We start from the raw sequence: 19,365 nt of genomic DNA, 5'->3' as shown, positions 1-19,365 counted from the left end.
AACAAAAAAACTTACAGGCGTATTACATTACATTAAGTATGGTTATATAATTTATCCGTAATTCGCTAAAAATTAAACTGAACACACAATTAATTTCAACACGAATGATCTGTATATAATTAAATCAAATCCAAGACTTGGAAGGTTTTAGAATGCTTGCAGTTGGTTGACTAGTGAATCGAAACTTGGAGTTGAGTTGGCGTTGAAGCGGTGTTGGGTGGATCTAATGTATAAAACCTTAATGCATCAACCTTTCCACGCTGGTCGCTAGCAAGAAGTTTTACACGCCATAGCACCGCGGACCCAGGCTGGACTCTTTAATTATAGTCGTAAAAATGTAATAGGCCCGTTTTGACATTTGTGCAAGACCATAGAATGTAACTTGGAACGAAACTGAAAGAAACAATAAAATTAAAATAAATTACATACAGTGTTTTAAAAAATACGCAAATTTTTTTGGGACGTTAAATAATATGAAAGAATATATTGCGAGTATTCTTTTTGCGCTTACTTTATAGTAGCATGCAATTTATTATTGTTGCGAAACGTTCTGAAAACAGTTACGTTCTCAGTCTTTTTTTTTTTATACTAGAGCTGTAACCATTTTTTTACTGAATATCGAAATTAAATATTGTGTAGTTATCTTTACTGCAAAGAATGAGCTTGGTTCTCAAAATGGGTTCTAAATAATGAGTCTGAGTTGATGTATCTGACCAAGCGGCACATGACTGAAGCGTCCCCGCGCGCACTGCGCAGTTTTTCGTTCCTCATCTTGTAAAGTTGACTGTGCGCTCGTTTAAGTTTGATATATATTGTTTACTATTACTTTAACTATGGCTCTTCTATTTTGGACATTAATTTAAACATAGTGATTTGACTCGATTTTTGTGTTTGTTGTTATATAGTACTAACTCTGTTTCAACATGTTGAAAAGTGGACGTATAATCAACAGCCAGGCAGGCGTATTGGTTGTGAAGTTAAAGGAATACTTAGAACGAACGAACACTTTACAATACATAATAATATCAATCAAGTACTGATACAAACTTGAATTGATTTATCGTGAGTATCGAGTTCCGAGTCTTATGGTTCCATAACTAGTTACGTCGCGATGACAAATGTCAAAACGGGCCTATTACATTTTTACGACTATAGGCCTGACTCTTCTCCGAGTTGATGCTACTTTTGTTAAAGTTGGATATTGAAGTTTTCAAGAGATATTTTATTTATGAAAAGAATAAATAAAAAAGGTTCTCTACTACATGAATTTTTCTTTCAGCAGAAATATAGTGAATGTGTCCAGTGCCTACTATTTACAGCTAGAAAAAATAGTTATATAAAGAATATTTTTTGAGTTAGGAAATAGTTATTAATTTGCGACAACGCTGCGGGCAGCAACACAGAATATAATAATAATAATAAGAGTTTTATTTAGCAATGCTTCTGTATGAATTACATGTCAGTTTAATATAGAAAAGTGAACTCCTCTATACTGCGCCACTGTTTTCGGTCGTGTGCTAGTCAGAGTTAAACTTACATAAAATACTTTATGTATGTTTAACTGGAATCGAATCGAATAACCTAGCACATAACAATTCTTGGTCTGGCACAGGAAACAAATCACTAGTCCAATGAGGGTAGTGAAGACAACGATAATTTTAAGCTCAATTGAAGAGAGCGAGAGCGGTTTTGAAGACCTTTATCAAACTGGGTGTTACTTTGACCGCCGATTAGCGCAGTGGGCAGCGACCCTGCTTTCTGAGTCCAAGGCTGTGGGTTCGATTCCCACAACTGGAAAATGTTTGTATGATGTACATGAATGTTTTTCAGTGTCTGAGTTTTAATCTGTTTTATATTTTAAGTATTTATTTATATTGTTGGCTAGGTGGAATGTGTGTATTGTATTAAAATAATGTGTGTGTGATATTAGATACACTAACTGATAAGTGAGTTTAGTAAAAACGTGCATAAAACACTCAAGTTCAATATACTTATTGTGTATACAGATACGACGAGGTAGGCAATTCGCAAGACCGTCATCATCGTTAACCTCAAACCGGCCCTCTTCGCATGGCAAAGGTCTCCCCTCTCAATGAGAACGGTTTCGGCCGTCGACCACGCTGGCCCGGTGCGGATTGGTGGAACACTTGAGAACATTATGGAGAACTCTCAGGCATGCAGGTTTCCTAACGATGTTTTCCTTGACCGTTGAAAGAAGCAAAAATAAAAACAAGTGATACTTTAATTTCTTAAAACGTGTGTAACTTAAAGGGCTGGGTTTCGTACACTGTCCCCCGAAAGTGAAGTCAAAACACACCTTTTATACTTAGACCTTTACATTAGTTTCATATTATGTTGTCTAATATTATTTAGTGTTAAAAATATATGTACAGGATAATTGGAAATATGAAACATTGCATCCATTTCGGCGAACGCCAGTCAAGGTCGTTACCCCCTGCTGTACCGTTATCGTTATAAAATGTGAAGAGAATGATGCAATGCTCCTCTATTCTACTGATTAGTGTTATGTATAGGTCACGTCACGTTAAAAGAGCACTGAGCATAATGTTATTTATATTTATTACTAGCGACTCGCCTTGACTTTTCGGGGGAATAAATTTGACAAAAAAGAGTGAAGTTACAGTCTTTGTTATTTTGCAAATATCGCTATTTTTAATAAAAGTTTAAATGAAAATTAAAGTGGTAGCTTTCAGAAGTACTACAATTCTCTAGCATATTATTTTAAAGTATAGTTTATGTCCGTTTTCTATATTCAATCTATCTGTAATCTGTTGACAAGTTGCTCAAAAATTTTTATTCATTAAAAATTTTATGACCATTTTTTGACAATAACAACGTTGCTAAGTAATAAATCTAAAGATCACAGATAGATTGAATATTTAAAATGATCTTTAGCCTAAGTAAATTAATTATTCGGCGACTTGGTTGCAAAATATTTTTTTATGTTCTCTGAAGATTAACTTATTTAGACTTTATTTTATAAATAAACCATCTGCGAGAAATTATGTGAAAGTTAGTGAAAACCGAGTTAAAGTCCGTTTCGTGGTTATGACTAGTTAATAAAAAGAGAAGAAAAGCGACTTGGTTTTTGACTTTATAGAGTAGAAAGAAAGGAGAAGTTAAAGTACGTTTAAAGCAGAGCAACGCAAGGTACGTCACCGAGCAACCAAAGGCACTAAATAGTTGGTATATGATTGGTAATGACATGTATATGATCAAAGTTATTTTTTCACAACTCCACTATGACAGGTTTTAAATCCAAGATTGCCGTCGCCGTCATTTTAGTTGTAGTTCTAAAAAAAATTAAAGTATTCAGTATCGCTAAGCTCTAAAAGAGGGGTTTGCTGCTGTCCGCTGAGGAGTTCTGTCCTCTATCTCCAACCACATTCAGATCTAAATAAAGTTTGGGCAAAATTAAACACATGCTATAACCTCTATAGTACAAAAATAATTATTTAAATCGGTTATAATTTGTCGGAGTTATGGTGTAAAATCGTCAAACACTTTCATCCCCTCTCCCAAAGGAACCGAGCTTAATGTCTGGATAAAAAGTATCCTATATTACTTCCAACACTTCCAACAATATGTGTACAAAGTTTCATGAGGATCGGTTAAGTAGTTTTTGCGTTAAAGCGTAACAAACAAACTTACATTGACATTTATAATATTAGTAGGGATAGGGATAGGGATAGGGATAGGGATTAATGAAAGGGTTTAACTAGTAAATAATGTACACAGTTTGTGTTTTTAAAATTTATATTGTTTTAAATTAAGCTACTTCCTTGGCATAGTGGTAAGCATGTTCGACTTTAGATCGCGAGATTCTAGGTTAAATTTCTAGAGCGGCATATTTTTTTTTTTTTTGTACTTACTATGTAAACCTATTGGGTTTTGGGGCGTTCAGTCACGTACCTTAGAGAGCACATCATTGCTAGCATATGGTAATCTAAAAAGCCAACAAACCGGATGTCAAACAAAGTGGAGTGTCGGGCTTCCCCCAACTAGATGGAGCGACGTCCTCCGAAAAGTGGCAGGCATCGACTGGATGAGGAAAAACTAAAATAGGGAAAGTTGGCGCTTATTTTAAAGAGGCCTATGTCCAGCAGAGGGCGCACATTGTCTCATGATGATGATGGTGAACGTGGTGGGTTTATACCTTTAGTATGCATAGGTAAATACATCGCTCCATACAGGATGAATAAGCATGCATACATGCATGGAGTCGGACCAAAGATGACCGCGTGTGATGCTGAATGTGTGCGGCAGTGTGGCATACCAATGGGACAGCTATCTAAGATCTTCAGCGACATTGTGTTGGGAGAGCCGGCCTTGAGATGAAGTCTTACCGATGACAAAAGGAATAAAACATAAAAGAATTAAATTTATAGTTTAAAAACCTCCGACTTCCAATTGAGTGTACATTATTCTACAAGTCAAGCACTTACATTTGATACCCATATTGAGGTAGTATGAAAATAATATATAAATTTCGTGGTGGCAGCAAACATGGATTTAAAACTTTACATAGCGTATAGAGTTTTGCTAGTCACACCCAACTAATTACCTTTTCAAAAAATCCAAATCGGTTCATCCGTTCGGAAAATACACACGATGAAATGAAATGAAATGAAAATGAAATAAAATGAAAATACACTTTATTGAACATCTAACACAATGAAATTATAAACTAAAAATAACACTAAATATAACACACAGGTACAATGGGCGAAATCGCCAAAAAGCGATCTTTGCCAGGATAGGGAAAAAAACTTAGATCCTAGGGTTAGGCTGTTTTCCTTTTCCGTCAAAGCAGGAGACATTTGAATTGATTTAAATATTAACGAGAATATCAATATTTTTTATTCCATATTTTTTTGATTATCTGTCATGTACTTATTATAAGTTCTAATATCAATTTAAAATATCTTATAAAATACATAAATATCTTATTCTCTACTATATTCCCTCTGAAAAACCTTATTATGTGGACTTATTTTTGTTCCATAACATTCCAAAAGCAAGTATGGAGAGAACATGTGATCTTCTGATTAGGTACCTAATTTATGATCTTTCCGACGCGACGTATAATATAGTAAATATATGTATTTTCAAATAACCTTTTGAAAAAGACAGGATTGCAAATAAATCATCCGTCACGGGAAGCCGCTCCCAAGAATATGTCAAACAAACTAGACGCTTACCAAAAAAAAAACATTTATTAATAGTGCTCGGAAACAGACGTAGGTAACGATTTCCTATCATATTATCATAACAACAATAACAGTGTAAAACCAATAGGTGTCCTGTCTGTTGAAATGTACAACGTATAATGAATCCTTGCACAACTCGAGCAGTTCTCTCTGGTTTGTGTTGGCGAACGGACGAATATGTTTGACGTGAAGGACAAAGTGTTTCTGATTACCGGCGCTGCTTCTGGGATCGGTGCTGGTGTGACGCGCGCTGTATTGGACAGAGGAGCCAAGGTATTTTACGGCCTACTTACTTCATAGCTTATTCAAATTCAAATTTCTTCATTCCTGTATAGGCGTATTATAGGCATTTATGAAGCGTTCATACAGTCTCCATTATTGTGAGGCTATGGTTATAACTACATTTGTAAACTTAACGTAAAGTTAGTAAAATAAAATCACAGAAAACTAAGCCTGGTATTTTTTTTTGCTTGTAAAAGTTATCTATTAAGTAAGAAAAATTGAAACTTATTCTTTCGTTAATAGAACTTACTACGAAGTTATAACTTATAGTCAACTTTAACAACCTATTAAAGGCCCACTGAATGGCAGTCTCCTTCACGAATGATATAGATTTAGGCTGGAGTCCACGACGCTAGCCAAGTGGGGATTGGTGAATTTCACTCGCCTTTGAGAACGTTATACAGGTCTCTCAGACATGCAGGTTCCCTCAAGATGTCTTCCTTTAACGTTATCGCAAGTGATATCGCACATATTGACGGCCGAGTGGCGCAGTGGGCAGCGACCCTGCTTTCTGAGTCCAAGGCCGTGGGTTCAATTCCCACAACTGGAAAATGTTTGTGTGGTGAACATGAATGTTTTTCACTTTCAGTGTCTGGGTGTTTATCTGTATATTATTAGTATTTATGTATATTATTCATAAAAGTATCCAACAGTCATCTTAGTACCCATAACACAAGCTACGCTTGCTTTGGGGCTAGATGGCGATGTGTGCATTGTCGTAGTTTATATTTATTTATTTATTTATATCGCAACGGGGTAAGAACTCGGCCCCCATAACGTGAAGTCGAAGTCTTTACAACTAGGCATTCATCGCTTTCATAGAAACATTTCCACTCCATCCCGTCCACTACTATTGGTACATTTCCAATGTATAGTGGATGGAAACCTGAGTGGGCTTTGTGTATATTATTTTATGAAAAATGAAATGTTCTCTAACAGTATTTAAATAATGAACAAAAAAACTATCACAAGAAAATACAAAATAATATTTTCGTAGTCTTCATATAATTTCGTAGGATCCAACACGTAAAGGATTTATGAGATAAGTTATGAGTCTACACTGGTTGATAGATGCAAAAATATTACATGTATATATTACATGTTTAATTACAAAGATGTGTAAAATGGTGATGATTTTGTACACAAATAATTTCAAGAAAACTTAGGTTTCGTAGCAAAAAATTAGGATAGTATCCAAGCAGAATAGCAGACCAGTCAATCTAGCTTAGTCATGAATTAGTGAAATCGCTATATCCTCCGTGAAAAGTACGGACATCCTTTGTATTTTAGTAGGTATTCTAATAGATTTGCTTTGTTACGATGTTAATAACAACAATTTTCCAATGATTAAGTATCCCTTACTGCTCCTTTGGTCTAGAAGTTATAATGTCTGAATACCGAATCGAGGAACTGCGTACGATTCCCGGGTCGTGCGAAAAATGTTAGGTATTAGGTTTTCCTTGTTGAAATTCTCAGTACTGTGATAAGGAAACTGGCATTGTTCCACCCACGTGTCTCGGAGAGTAGGACCTGGACAAGCTGTTGTTATTATCAACATGGCGATAGTATACTTACTAAGAGGTTCGCCTACCCGCTTTTAAGTAGCGTGATGGGTCTAAGTTCTAAATTCGTCTCATAAAATATGAGAGAGGAGACGTATGCCAAGCAGTGGGACGCTTAAAAGCTCAGAATGATAAATGCAATAAGTTTAGTTTTAAACAATATATTAAAACACTGAGTAATTCTAGGTTACGTTGATTATGTAATAAATATACTACAATACACACATCGCCATCTAACCCCAAAGTAAGCGTAGCTTGTGTTATGGGTACTTAGACGACTGATGAATATTTTTATGAATAATATACACAAATAGTTATAAAATACAGATAAACACTCAAACACTGAAAACACATTTATGTTCATCACACAAACATTTTTCTGTTGTGGGAATCGAACCCACAGTCTTCTACTCTGTAAGCAGGGTCGCTGCCCACTGCGACAATCTGCCGTCATTGGTTTTATTATAGTGTTTTAATGATAATGATGTTTTATAGCTATTACTTTTGTACACGCGCAACGTAGAATAACGTTGCTGATACTAGCTCATATATGCATGTAGTAAAATAAGCTATTAATTTTACAATTAATGCGTTTTTCGCTAGTTTATTATCGGTAGAATCTTCTTTCCTACCTACCTACAGCTCTACGGTAGAGTTGTTGCAAGCCACACGAAGTAATTTATAGGACTTGCTCTTTATAATATACAAATAATGATTTAGTATGTATGGCATCGATTTGAAGCAGCTTTCCTTTGGTGGACACAGTGTTCGCGCCGCAGGCCGCAGAACTAACTTTTCGGAGTTATGTGCGTTTTAATTTAGCCAATTTAAATAAAATTTGCTGTAGTTGGTGAAGGAAAACATCGTGAGGAAACCTGCATGCCTGAGGGTTCTCCATAATGTCCTCAACGGCATGTGAAGTCTACCAATCCGCACTTGGCCAGTGTGATAGACTACGGCCTAGGTCAATCAACGCCAACCAAGGCTAAGGTCAATCTCATTCGGGGAATAGAGCCGTGCCCTGCAGTGGGCCAGTAATAGGGCCAGTATTAGGGCCAGTAAAAAAAGGTTGTCAATAATGACTATAAATTATAACATCGAAGCTCTATAGAGATAGAGAAAATTATATGAATTGCTGAGCTCTAAAACATTTTACAGCATGAATGACTATTTGCAATTTAGAGAATAACTTTATCAATTTTTTTTTTATTTATGATCAGTCTGCCTTTATCCAATGTGCCTAATAGTTCAAATGTTATAATTCAAAATAAGATTTTAATCTAATAATTAATGTGACAATTTATTTATCTAAGTGTTATTACATTCTTCTCATTCTTTTGACATTAGTTGGGCGGTTATATCTATTTTGTCACATTGCATGCCAAATTACTGGCAATACACTGTACCCTAAACCAACATGTAAAACTTTATTGATGTGTATTTTGCAATAAATGATTATGATTATAAACGAAAAAATAGGTTTGAATTTTTCTTACCTAATAGCTAATTGTTACAAGCAAAAAAAATACGCGGCTGAGTTTTCTGTGAGTTTTTCCTAGCTTTACGTTAAGTTAACGAATGTAGGTATCACCGTCGCATTTTTGGGGGAGACCCGTGCCCTGTAGTGGGCCGTTTATGGTTTGACGATGATAATGAACGACATTTGTCGTAACTGTCATGTCCTGCTTTCAAAGTATTGTTGAGGGTTAAGTAATTAGTTAAGTTATAAGATGTATAGCTACATTATCAGTTAAAATGGAGGGTTTAGCACATAGTAGGTGTTTTCCACCGGTGATAGCCACTAGACTTCGGTTTCACTTTCGGGTGGCCGAGTTCGTATCCCAGCACGCACCTATAACTATTCCAAGTTCTGTGCTTTTTAAGCAATCAAAATACCACTTTCTTCATCGTTGAAGAAAAACATCGCGAGGAAACCAGAATGACTGAAAGTTTTCTATAATGTTCTCAAAGGCGTGTGGAGGCCGAACTGGGCCAGCGTGTACTACGGCTTAAACCCTTCGGGTCGGTAAAGTGTTGATATGATAATGAAGTAATGTCATATGCCAATACCTAATCAAGTTCTATATAGTGCCTCACCATAACCTGACTAAGGTAGATATGAATTAAAGTTAAAACTAGGATTTCACTTATATTAAGAGTTAGCCTTTTTACCTATTAGCTTATAAATATACTAAATATACTAAATATACTACGACAATACACACACCGCCATCTAGTCCCAAAGTAAGCGTAGGTATATAGAACTTGTGCTATGGGTAAGCTAAGATAACTGATTAATATTTGTATGAATAATATACATAAATACTTATAATATACATATAAACACCCAGACACTGAAAAACATTCATGTTCTTCACACAAACATTTTCCAGTTGTGGGAATCGAACCCACGGCCTTGGACTCAGAAAGCAGGGTCGCTGCCCACTGCGCCAATCGGCCGTCGTATGAAAGTTTGCTAGTTAAAATACAGTATTAGGACATTCGTTCGCATTTTGTGACTTCAATTTAGCAGTGGTTAGCCTCGCTAGTATAGCCTTCTAATTTATACATACAATCCCTGTACATGATCTCCTTAGCCAGTTAAGGATGACTGACCTTTATCGACGTAGGTACAGAATAAGGTATTTATCTGATATCCATTTTCTCCCAGGTTTCTGTTTTCAAAGCTGGTGATGATAAGAAAATGCAAAAGCAAACAAATGAAGTTAAAGTAGATCATGCAATTAAGAAAGATAAGATATTATGCGTTTCGATATATATATTATATATGTATATGTTTTAATATAGTTTATAGATTTCAGACGGCCGATTTGCGCAGTGAGCAAATCGGCTCTCTGCTTTCTGAGTCCGTGGCGTTTTTCAGTGTCTGGGTGTTTATATGTATATTATAAATATTTATTTATATTGTTCATAAAAATATTCATCAGTCATCTTAGCACAAGCTACGCTTACTTTGGGGCTAGATGGCGATGTGTGTATTGTCGTAGTATATTTATTTATTTATTATTCATTTATTATGAGAAGACTCGTGTAAAAAACTATATATCCTGACCTGATCCTGATCCTATCTTACTTGCCCTAACTTATTATGTGGTTTTATTAATATTATATTATAAAAGTGTTTTATTTCAAATTCACTACAAGATAAGGGTATGGCATATTAAACTCATAATTCTAATGCGGCAATATACCAGATGGGCATCATGGCACGGCTTTGTTGTTAGGGTAATAAAAAAAAAAAAAGCCTCCCACCAGACAAAATATCAGTATTCATTCACATATTCATATTACCAAAATAGTTAGAAGAACTTAAACTACTAATAAATGTAATTTTTACAGTCATAATTGACGAAACGAGCTGTTATGTTGTTTATTATGTTGGCCCATCTGCTATAATATAATAATAATAAATATACTACGACAATACACACACATCGCCATCTAGCCCTAAAGTAAGCGTAGCTTGTGTTATGGGTACTGAGATAGCTGATGAATATTTTTTTATGAATATAATACACATTACAGATAAACACCCAGACACTGAAAAACATTCATGTTCATCACACCAACATTTTCCAGTTGTGGGAATCGAACCCACGGCCTTGGACTCAGAAAGCAGGGTCGCTGCCCTCTGCGCCACTCGGCCGTCTTTGTTACGTAAATGTTTTGATATTACACAAACGTACATTAAAATTAGCTTATATAAGTCAAACGCATTTATATTTTAAATGTCGGGATGTTTCATTTTTCTTGTAGCCCCTATTGTAGACCTATTGTCATGTTAGCATCACAATTATTACAATTGAGCTATTTCGGTAACTGATTTTCGAGACTTCTTATTTGTATTATAATACGTTTTTTTGTGTATAATAAAGAATATAAGGTAGTTACAGTAAGTAAGAAACTACCTACCAATATCAAAGATAAAATAACACAAGTGTTAACTTGTCAAATGAATACGGTCAAAATATCAAAAATATTGTAGATAATTACATTGTAATAGGTTTTAATAATTTTAAATAATTAGGCCAAAGTATTTAATAAATTCATAAATGACAGATTTCCGATTTATCTCTACCAAAAGATAAATTATAAATTAAAAATAAAAATACCCCCGAAATTCAACCTCAAGATTAGATTCAGTGATTAAAAGGTCACAAATAAACAGAAAGAACGAAGAAGAAAACACTTAATGTTTAATAATTACCCAAAATTGAGATACCCATTTTATTTTCCTACTTCTACTTGTTCGGATTAAAACATTGGTTTACCCATACTGACTATCCTCTGTGAAACCCTTTCTAAAGTTGAAGGACAATTCTAATATTTGATTAAATAAAAATGTTTTTTTTTCACTTTTCAGAATGTAGCAGTATTAGATTTAAACAAACAAGCGGGAGAAGCTTTTGTAACAGAATTAAACACTAAGTATGGGGGAAATAAAGTTATATTTATCAAATGTGACGTTTGTAATGATTTGGAGGCAGCTTTTGCGGAAACCGTTAAACAACTTGGTTATATCGACTGCGTCATAAACAATGCTGGGCTAATGAATGACCATCCTGATGTTTACGAGAAGGAGATGCTGGTGAATGTGGTCAGTGATATTAAATTTAATAATGTCTTATTATTTTATATGCTTAAATTTTAATGGATGGATGCTTGTTACCCAATTAAATCGGAACAGTTGAAGGGAACTGGATGAATTTTGAAATAGATTTGTAATAGTTTTAAACACAACATACAGTTATTTTAAAAAATCAAAAGATAAATTTGGCTAAATTTGATTATATGGATAAACATAACTTGCATGTTGATGATGGATATATGACACTTTTTATCCCGGGAAAAACAGAGGTTCCTACGGTTGTTTTATAAACTGAAGCTAATATTACAAAGATGATCTTTTTCAGTCAAGTTTAATAAAAGGATCGTTGACAGCGTACAAGCTCATGCGTAAGGACAGAGATGGCAGAGGCGGTACGATTATCAACATTTCTTCGATAGTGGCACTGGTTCAAACGCCCCTGCTGCCCGTTTACAGTGCGACCAAAAGCGCAGTACTACAGTTCAGCAACTGCCTAGGGGTGAGTTTACGATAGCCAAATGCGTTGGCTCCACTCCTTTTTAATACATACAAATAGCACTACTGCACACACCATCTATAGCTTTTCACACATGCATCTTTAGAATTTTCTTTTAGGCTTTTGGTTACCTGTAAGGTTAACATATTAACCCATTACCGGCCCACTACAGCAAGGCTAGCATAGACAGGAGACAATTTTATCCCCGGGGAAAGATAAAACCTTCTGCCATAGTTTTATCAACTCTTAGAGCATTGGTGCTCAATTCGAAATAATATCCTAACAATATATGTGTAATCCATATCCCTATCCCTACTAATATTATAAATGTCAATGTAAGTTTGTTTGTTACGCTTTCACGCAAAAACTACTAAACCGATCCTCATGAAACTTTGTACACATCTTCTTGGAAGTATTAGAAGTAATATAGGATACTTTTTATCCCGACATTAACCTCGGTTCCTTTGGGAGAGGGGATGAAAGTGTTAGACAATTTTACACCATAACTCCGACAAATTATAACCGATTTAAATAATTATTTTTGTACTACAGAGGTTATAATATGTGTAAAATTAAACACAAACCCACAATACAAACACAAACCCCTCATTTAACAACTGAATACTTTAATTTTTTTAGAACTACAACTAAATTTAACGGCACATCAAAAAACAAAATCAAACGCAGACGCAGTCGCAGGCAACAGCTAGTAACTAATAAAAGGGGGTAAACTTCTCCTATTCCAAGTTCGTGTGCTTTCGCAGGTGGGCACGTGAATTATAACCCCTATCAGAGGATATAATATATATTTGTCTCGTCCTGCAGGGCACGGGTCTTCTCCCACAATGAGAAGAGGTTAAGGCCTTAGTGCCCGGGGCCCAGTACTCCACACACCTTTGAGAACATTATGGAGACGGTATGCAGGATTTCTCACGATGTTTTCGTTCACCGTTGAAGCAAGCTGTATTATATTGATGAAACGCACATACCTAAGAAAAGTTAGAGGCTCGAACTCGGCCCCACGAAAGTGAGGTCGAAGTGCTGCCTTCGGGCTATCACAACTTCCCGTATTTTTACTCGTATTTTTTCAATAGGATAGGCGAAATAATGGGTAGACATAACACTCTCGTGGCACGTATGCTAGCTCTGTGGAAGAGATCGCTATGTAGCGATAAGATCGCCAAAGTGTACCGTCTATTTCAACGTTCTATTGTATTTGAATTTTTGTGAATTTTAATCATTGGGTAAAATAAGTGTATGTAGTAATTAATTCATTCTACCTACACATATGCTTGTATACTAATAATAAACATTCACATAGTGGGAGGCGTCGGCCGTGGCTAGTTACCACAAACGACAAAGAATAATCGCTAAGCGATTAAGCGTTCCGGTACAATGTCGCGAAAAATTTTAGTGTCATTCTAATGTGTGATTGGGACTCGCATAAATATCACTATTAAATTACAATATAGGTAATACATGTCGCATAGGTAATACATGACGCATACTGTGATGAGAGATTATAAAATATTCATATACTTAATGGCACTATAATGTTACTGGTAAATTGTTGAATGACTTTCCTCCTTTTTTTAATTTTCAATTAAAAAAAGGAGGAAATACTCAATACACTACTGTTTTTTTTATATTTTCGTGCGTGATGTCAATGAGTTGATTTTAAGAATTATTTTTCTTTGTACTCACTATAGTTGCAAACTACTCCCAATCAGAATGTATACAAAAGAACTCCTCAAATCGAACAGAAAATGTTTAGTAATTGTGGCATTTCTAGGTTTATAACAATACGATGATAACCGATTGGCGTAGTGGGAAGCGAACCTGCTTTCTGAGTCCAACCCAGAGCGGGTTAGATTCCCATGGACAATGTTTGTGTGATGAACATTAGTGTTTTCCAGTGTCTGGGTATTTATCTATATATTATAAGTATTTATGTAAAATATTATAATCATAAAAATATTCATCAGTCATCTTAGTACCCGTAACACAAGCTACGCTTACTTTGGGGCTAGATGGCGATGTGTGTGTTTTCGTAGTATACTTATTTATTTAATTTAATCCTAAGGCGAGTAGGTACTGAACTATCATCAAAGATCAACTCACATAACATGAAAAGCATTCATGTTCACCCCAAAAACATATTTAGGTTTTGGGAATCGAACACACAGCCTTGTATTTAGAAAGCAGGGTCGCTGACCACTGCGCCAATCAGTAATCAATAAGTGCGCCAGTATAAAATGGGAAATGCTCTACTTAAGAATTAAATATTAATAAAGCAATTAATATTTAATTCTTAAGTCGCACATAACTTAGAGGGTAGTTAGGTAGAGGTGCGTGCCGAGTTTCGAACTCAGCGCTCCGAAAGTGAAGTACAGCCCAGTAGGGATGAAAGCGTATTAATATAATATAGCAGTTCGTTGCGTGCGTTAGGCATAAAAGTAGAATATCGAGAAATTTTATATTATTACTAGTTGTACCCTGCCACTACAAATAATACATTACATATAAGTTTAATTTTGCAATATTTGTGGATATACAACATCGTTTGTTTTCCACTGTCTGCGTAGATATAAAGACTCGCGGATATGTGACTGATGCAAAAAATAGATAAGAAAAATCCTTGATGCGGATTATATATCATGCCAAAATTTCAGCTCGATCGGTGCAGAACTTTTTGAGTTTTTGAAACCAACATAACATTTTTATATATATAGATTTCAAATGTAATTAGAAGTATAAACATGTTACCTACAAACATATTATGCACCAACTATACCTATTATTTTATTCACAAGTGAGTTTTTATTGTAACGTTGCAAGAATAACAACCTATTATTTGTATGATAGAGTAGTTTCTGTTGGATTAAAAAGATGTAAGTTACGAATCGAAGAACACAAGTTGGAGAACGCATAAAGACACTTTTAAGTGCTCTTTTTTTATTTCTTCTCCTAAATTTGAAAGGCAAACGTCATCGCCATTGAAAACAAATGTATTGGAATTTGTACTTGCGGCGTCGTATTACTAATGCCTAAGCTGAGAGCGGCGGATTGGGAAATTCGTACTAAACCTACTCAAGGGCCCTAACTCTGCATTATATAGGTACTACTTATATAAACAGAATGTTAAATTGAACGTGATTATGAGTCTGTTACGAAAATAATATTAGGGTACAAGACTGGGTCGCTTATATGTTCAAGGTTCTTCCAATTGTAGTGGATGATTGGATTATAATGCATAATGTTTAATTGGCTCCGGTAATATCATGGTCATTCTGCATAGTATAAATTCAACTTTTAAAGAAGTTTTAAGATTTTAGAGTTCTAAATTATTTTTAACAAAAATCCGCATGTTCACAGAGCTTTGATGAGCAATAATAATATTCTGTTTAAGATGGAACAGAATTACTCGCGGTCTGGTGTTCGCGTGATCGCTATTTGTTTCGGCATAACTGATACAAATCTGATCAGAGGAAGGATTGGATGTATAGATGAAGAAACAGAAGAGAGAATGTTGATTGCATTGAAGAAATTTCCTGCTCAGTGGTATGTTTATTTTTTAATTATTTCCACCACGAAATCCACCACCGACTAAATACCTGATGAAGTTGACTATATAGACCTAATCAATAATGACCTTTTTGAATTAGACTATGAAACTGTACTCCAATGCAGGTTGGCTAGAAAGTAACGATCTGCAACTCTTAATGACCGATTATATTCAGGTATTAGTTATAATGACTGGACATGATATTGAAACCACGGCGGTTAAAGGCTAATTACGAACATTAGTATGTCAACAACTTAAATCGGCGTTGCTTAAACCAGCGCAATAAACTGATTAGCACTGTCGCAACTATACCACATAGCTCTTGCTATGCAAACTTCATTTGATTATAATGAATCATCCTCATCCAATTTAAAAACTGCGCATTTATCTGTATTAATCTCTTTAAATAAGCTTTCCTCTTTTTTGACTGTTCTATGAAACCTATTTTGTGTCCAAATGTCGACTTTCCCGGCGCAGTTGTAATTTTTTGGTCTTATGAATGAGATTATCCGTCAATCAGCACTGGGCCAGCGTGATGGACTATGCCTTAACTAGTTTTCATTAGACCCGTGCCCTATAGTGGGTCGGTAATTGGTTGATATGATGGTAAATGAGATTAAGATGTTGGGTATATTTTTGGGTTATGTTTCCCATCAGTACAGTAAAAATATGACAGGCCGGGCCATTTCCGGGCCACTACAGAACACTGGTGTAGTCTATTCTCACATTGATAAGGTTTTAATTCGTAGTTCACCGTACTGACCAATTGCGGATTGGTAGATTTGACATACCTTTTCTTCATTGTGGAGAACTCTCAGGCGTGCAGGTTTCTGCGGGATGTTTTCCTTCGCTGTCAAAGCAAGTGATAAAAATTGCTTAAATTTAAACGCATATAACTCTGATGATAAAGAAGTGCATGCTAGTAATCACCACGACGACGAAATCCGTAGAAGAACCAAGGTCACCGATATAGCTCAAAGGATAAGAAAGTTGAAGTGGCAGTGGGCGGGCCATGTATGTCGTAGGACCGATGGCCGTTGGGGCAGACGTGTTCTAGAGTGGAGAACGCGAATTGGTAAGGGCAGTGTGGGACGACCTCCAGCCCGCTATACAGATGACCTTAAAAAGGGGGCTGGATGCGGCTGGATGAGAAAGGCGGAGGACCGTGTGTGGTGGCGCGCTCTTGGAAAGGCCTATGTTCAGCAGTGGACGCTTGTAGGCTGTTGATGATGATGATGCTTCGAATCACCATTTTAGCAATAAATTGCTTATTATTCTTCATTTATTTTACAGTGTTGATTCAGCAGTCTCCGGCCTCATTGCTGCATATGAAAATGGCGACAGTGGCAGCACTTGGTTAATCACAACTAATAGACCAGCATTAGACATTACAAATAACGTGAAGAAAGCCTTCGAAATATTGGGTCAAGGAGTATTTGATTAACAGAAAATATCAATACTGCAATACTTATTTTAGTCGTCAAGTGAAGCTTTAGAAAGCACATACAAATAGTAGCTGTAAGCCTAAAGCTTATGTTTATATATAAAACTTAAAATGTCTAGATCTAGCCAAAATATGGTCTCTTAAACATCTAGACTACAACAAACAGCAACTTTTCTCCCGATATTGGTACTGATGTTTAAAGTATCGTATGTATAATTCATGTTACGTAATTATAATTAATGTACCGTTGATTATAATTAATGAATCGTTAATTATAATTAATGAATCGTTAGTCAATCAGGACTAAGTGGATGCTATTTTTCAATTGTTAGTCAATCGGCTTAAGAAAAAATTCGAAAGATTTTCTTTAATGCAACGTGAATACAATGAGAAAAACATTTCATTTATTTCTTAGTAAAGAATAATTTTGAGATTTTTTAGGTCGATGATCAGTTTTGTATATGATATTGTATTTTTTTTCTTGGTTAAGCGGTATATAATACCCTATATAGAACGTGTAAATGAAAACCGAAATAATACTTCAGAGGCTTTAGAAGTACAATAATTACTGTGTCGGAGACTTCTCTGTGAAACCAAAACGCTAATAGTTTTTGAGTATAAAGCACTGCTACAGCTTTTACTGAAAATTGATACAGTGCTAACATCACATGCAAAATTAAAATCAAGTGACTCCTGTCACATTATTACGAGTCCTACCTGTGTCTTTTATCTTAAATAGGGTCTCATAAAAAACAAATATGCTTATTTAGATTTAATATTTATACAGGATGATTCCGTATGAAATATGCTTACGCAACCCTCAACAGTATTTCGTAATTCCTTTACACGTTGTATACGTCATAAGGACCCTACAACCCGAAGACGCCGAACGTCCGACACAGCCGCATATCCCGCGCAGTTTTCTGGAACTTGTCTACGACTTAAAAGCGTTCGGTTGCTCAGCGATTTCCAGCTTGTTACGGGATGATTCTCAAAAAAAAATATTAAGAAGAAGAAATAGAAACACTGTAGTACATGTCATTCATAATAAGAACTGCATATAATTTGAACTATAAATGAAATTAGATAAGGCAGTTAGTTGAGAGGGCCTGAGACATTATAACAGCATATAAGCGGCACACAAAGTTTTGTAGATATACACGTTTAAAAATAGGCATAAGTTTTATCTTTTGTACAAGTTATTAGTTATATTTAATCTATTTCCAATTCTCTTTGATAAAAACAGATTAAGATAGTTTTTAAATTAAAGGTTATATATTTTTTTAATTGATACTTTTGTGTATCAAAATCTTAATTTTTTGTGTGAAGTGCTTTGAGGTTTATCCTCATTTACTTAATTATCTTTTAATGTAAGATGAGGACATTTTTTTTACATAAGGTATTTTGTAAAAATCTTTTTGCGTGGTTTATTAAATATATTTTAATACTGTTTTCATGAATTTTCTAGAACTACTTCTGCCACACATTAGGCACAATCATTATCAATAATAGGCTTTAATAGTCCACTGCTGGACTAAAGGCCTCTCTCAATCGGAGGACTTGCTCCACGCTGGGCAGGCAGGGTTGGTAATCGCATTAGATAATAATGCTGGCCGTTATCCGTTATCCCTAAGATGTCTTGTGAGACACCCGTTAGAAGGTTAATCTGTCATCAACATACAGAACAAGTGTCGAACAATAGTAGCATTTTTTAACTATTTAATCAACAGTACAATGTTCCAAATTAAAGCAAAATTACTTTAAAAATACCACAATAAAATAATTCAAAAAAAAAACAATTTATATCATTATATTATATATTTATTTATAATAATATAAATAAATAAACTACGACAGAGAATAAACTACGAGCTTGTGTTATGGGTATTAAGATGAATGATGAATAATTTTATGAATAATATACATAAATACTTACTTATAAAATACATATAAACACCCAGACACTGAAAAGATTTCGGTTTCATCACAGAAACATTTTTCAGCTGTGGGAATCGAACCCACGGCCTTGTTCTCAGAAAGCAGGGTCGCTGCCCACTGCACCAATCAGGCGACAAGATTTTTAAGTTATTATTTCATAAATCATTGTTATTATGAAATGACATCGACAAGACCCCAAAGAACTTCTCATTTTAAGAGTCTAAACACCAAAACTCTC

General features: G+C 35.1%; 1 protein-coding gene across 1 annotated transcript; it reads left to right on the top strand.

Moving 5' to 3' along the window:
* Nucleotides 1-5,389: 5,389 nt before the first annotated feature.
* Nucleotides 5,390-18,421, top strand: LOC120624226 (15-hydroxyprostaglandin dehydrogenase [NAD(+)]-like). Its single transcript, XM_039890651.1, has 5 exons — nucleotides 5,390-5,504; nucleotides 11,460-11,693; nucleotides 12,010-12,183; nucleotides 15,590-15,741; nucleotides 17,039-18,421. The coding sequence occupies exons 1-5, from the start codon at nucleotides 5,409-5,411 to the stop codon at nucleotides 17,187-17,189; spliced, it is 807 nt and encodes a 268-aa protein (XP_039746585.1). The 5' UTR covers nucleotides 5,390-5,408; the 3' UTR covers nucleotides 17,190-18,421.
* Nucleotides 18,422-19,365: the final 944 nt, after the last annotated feature.

Source organism: Pararge aegeria, chromosome 6 (assembly GCF_905163445.1).
Source record: "Pararge aegeria chromosome 6, ilParAegt1.1, whole genome shotgun sequence".
Lineage (NCBI taxonomy): Eukaryota > Metazoa > Arthropoda > Insecta > Lepidoptera > Nymphalidae > Pararge > Pararge aegeria.
This window is presented reverse-complemented; position numbering and strand designations above follow the sequence as displayed.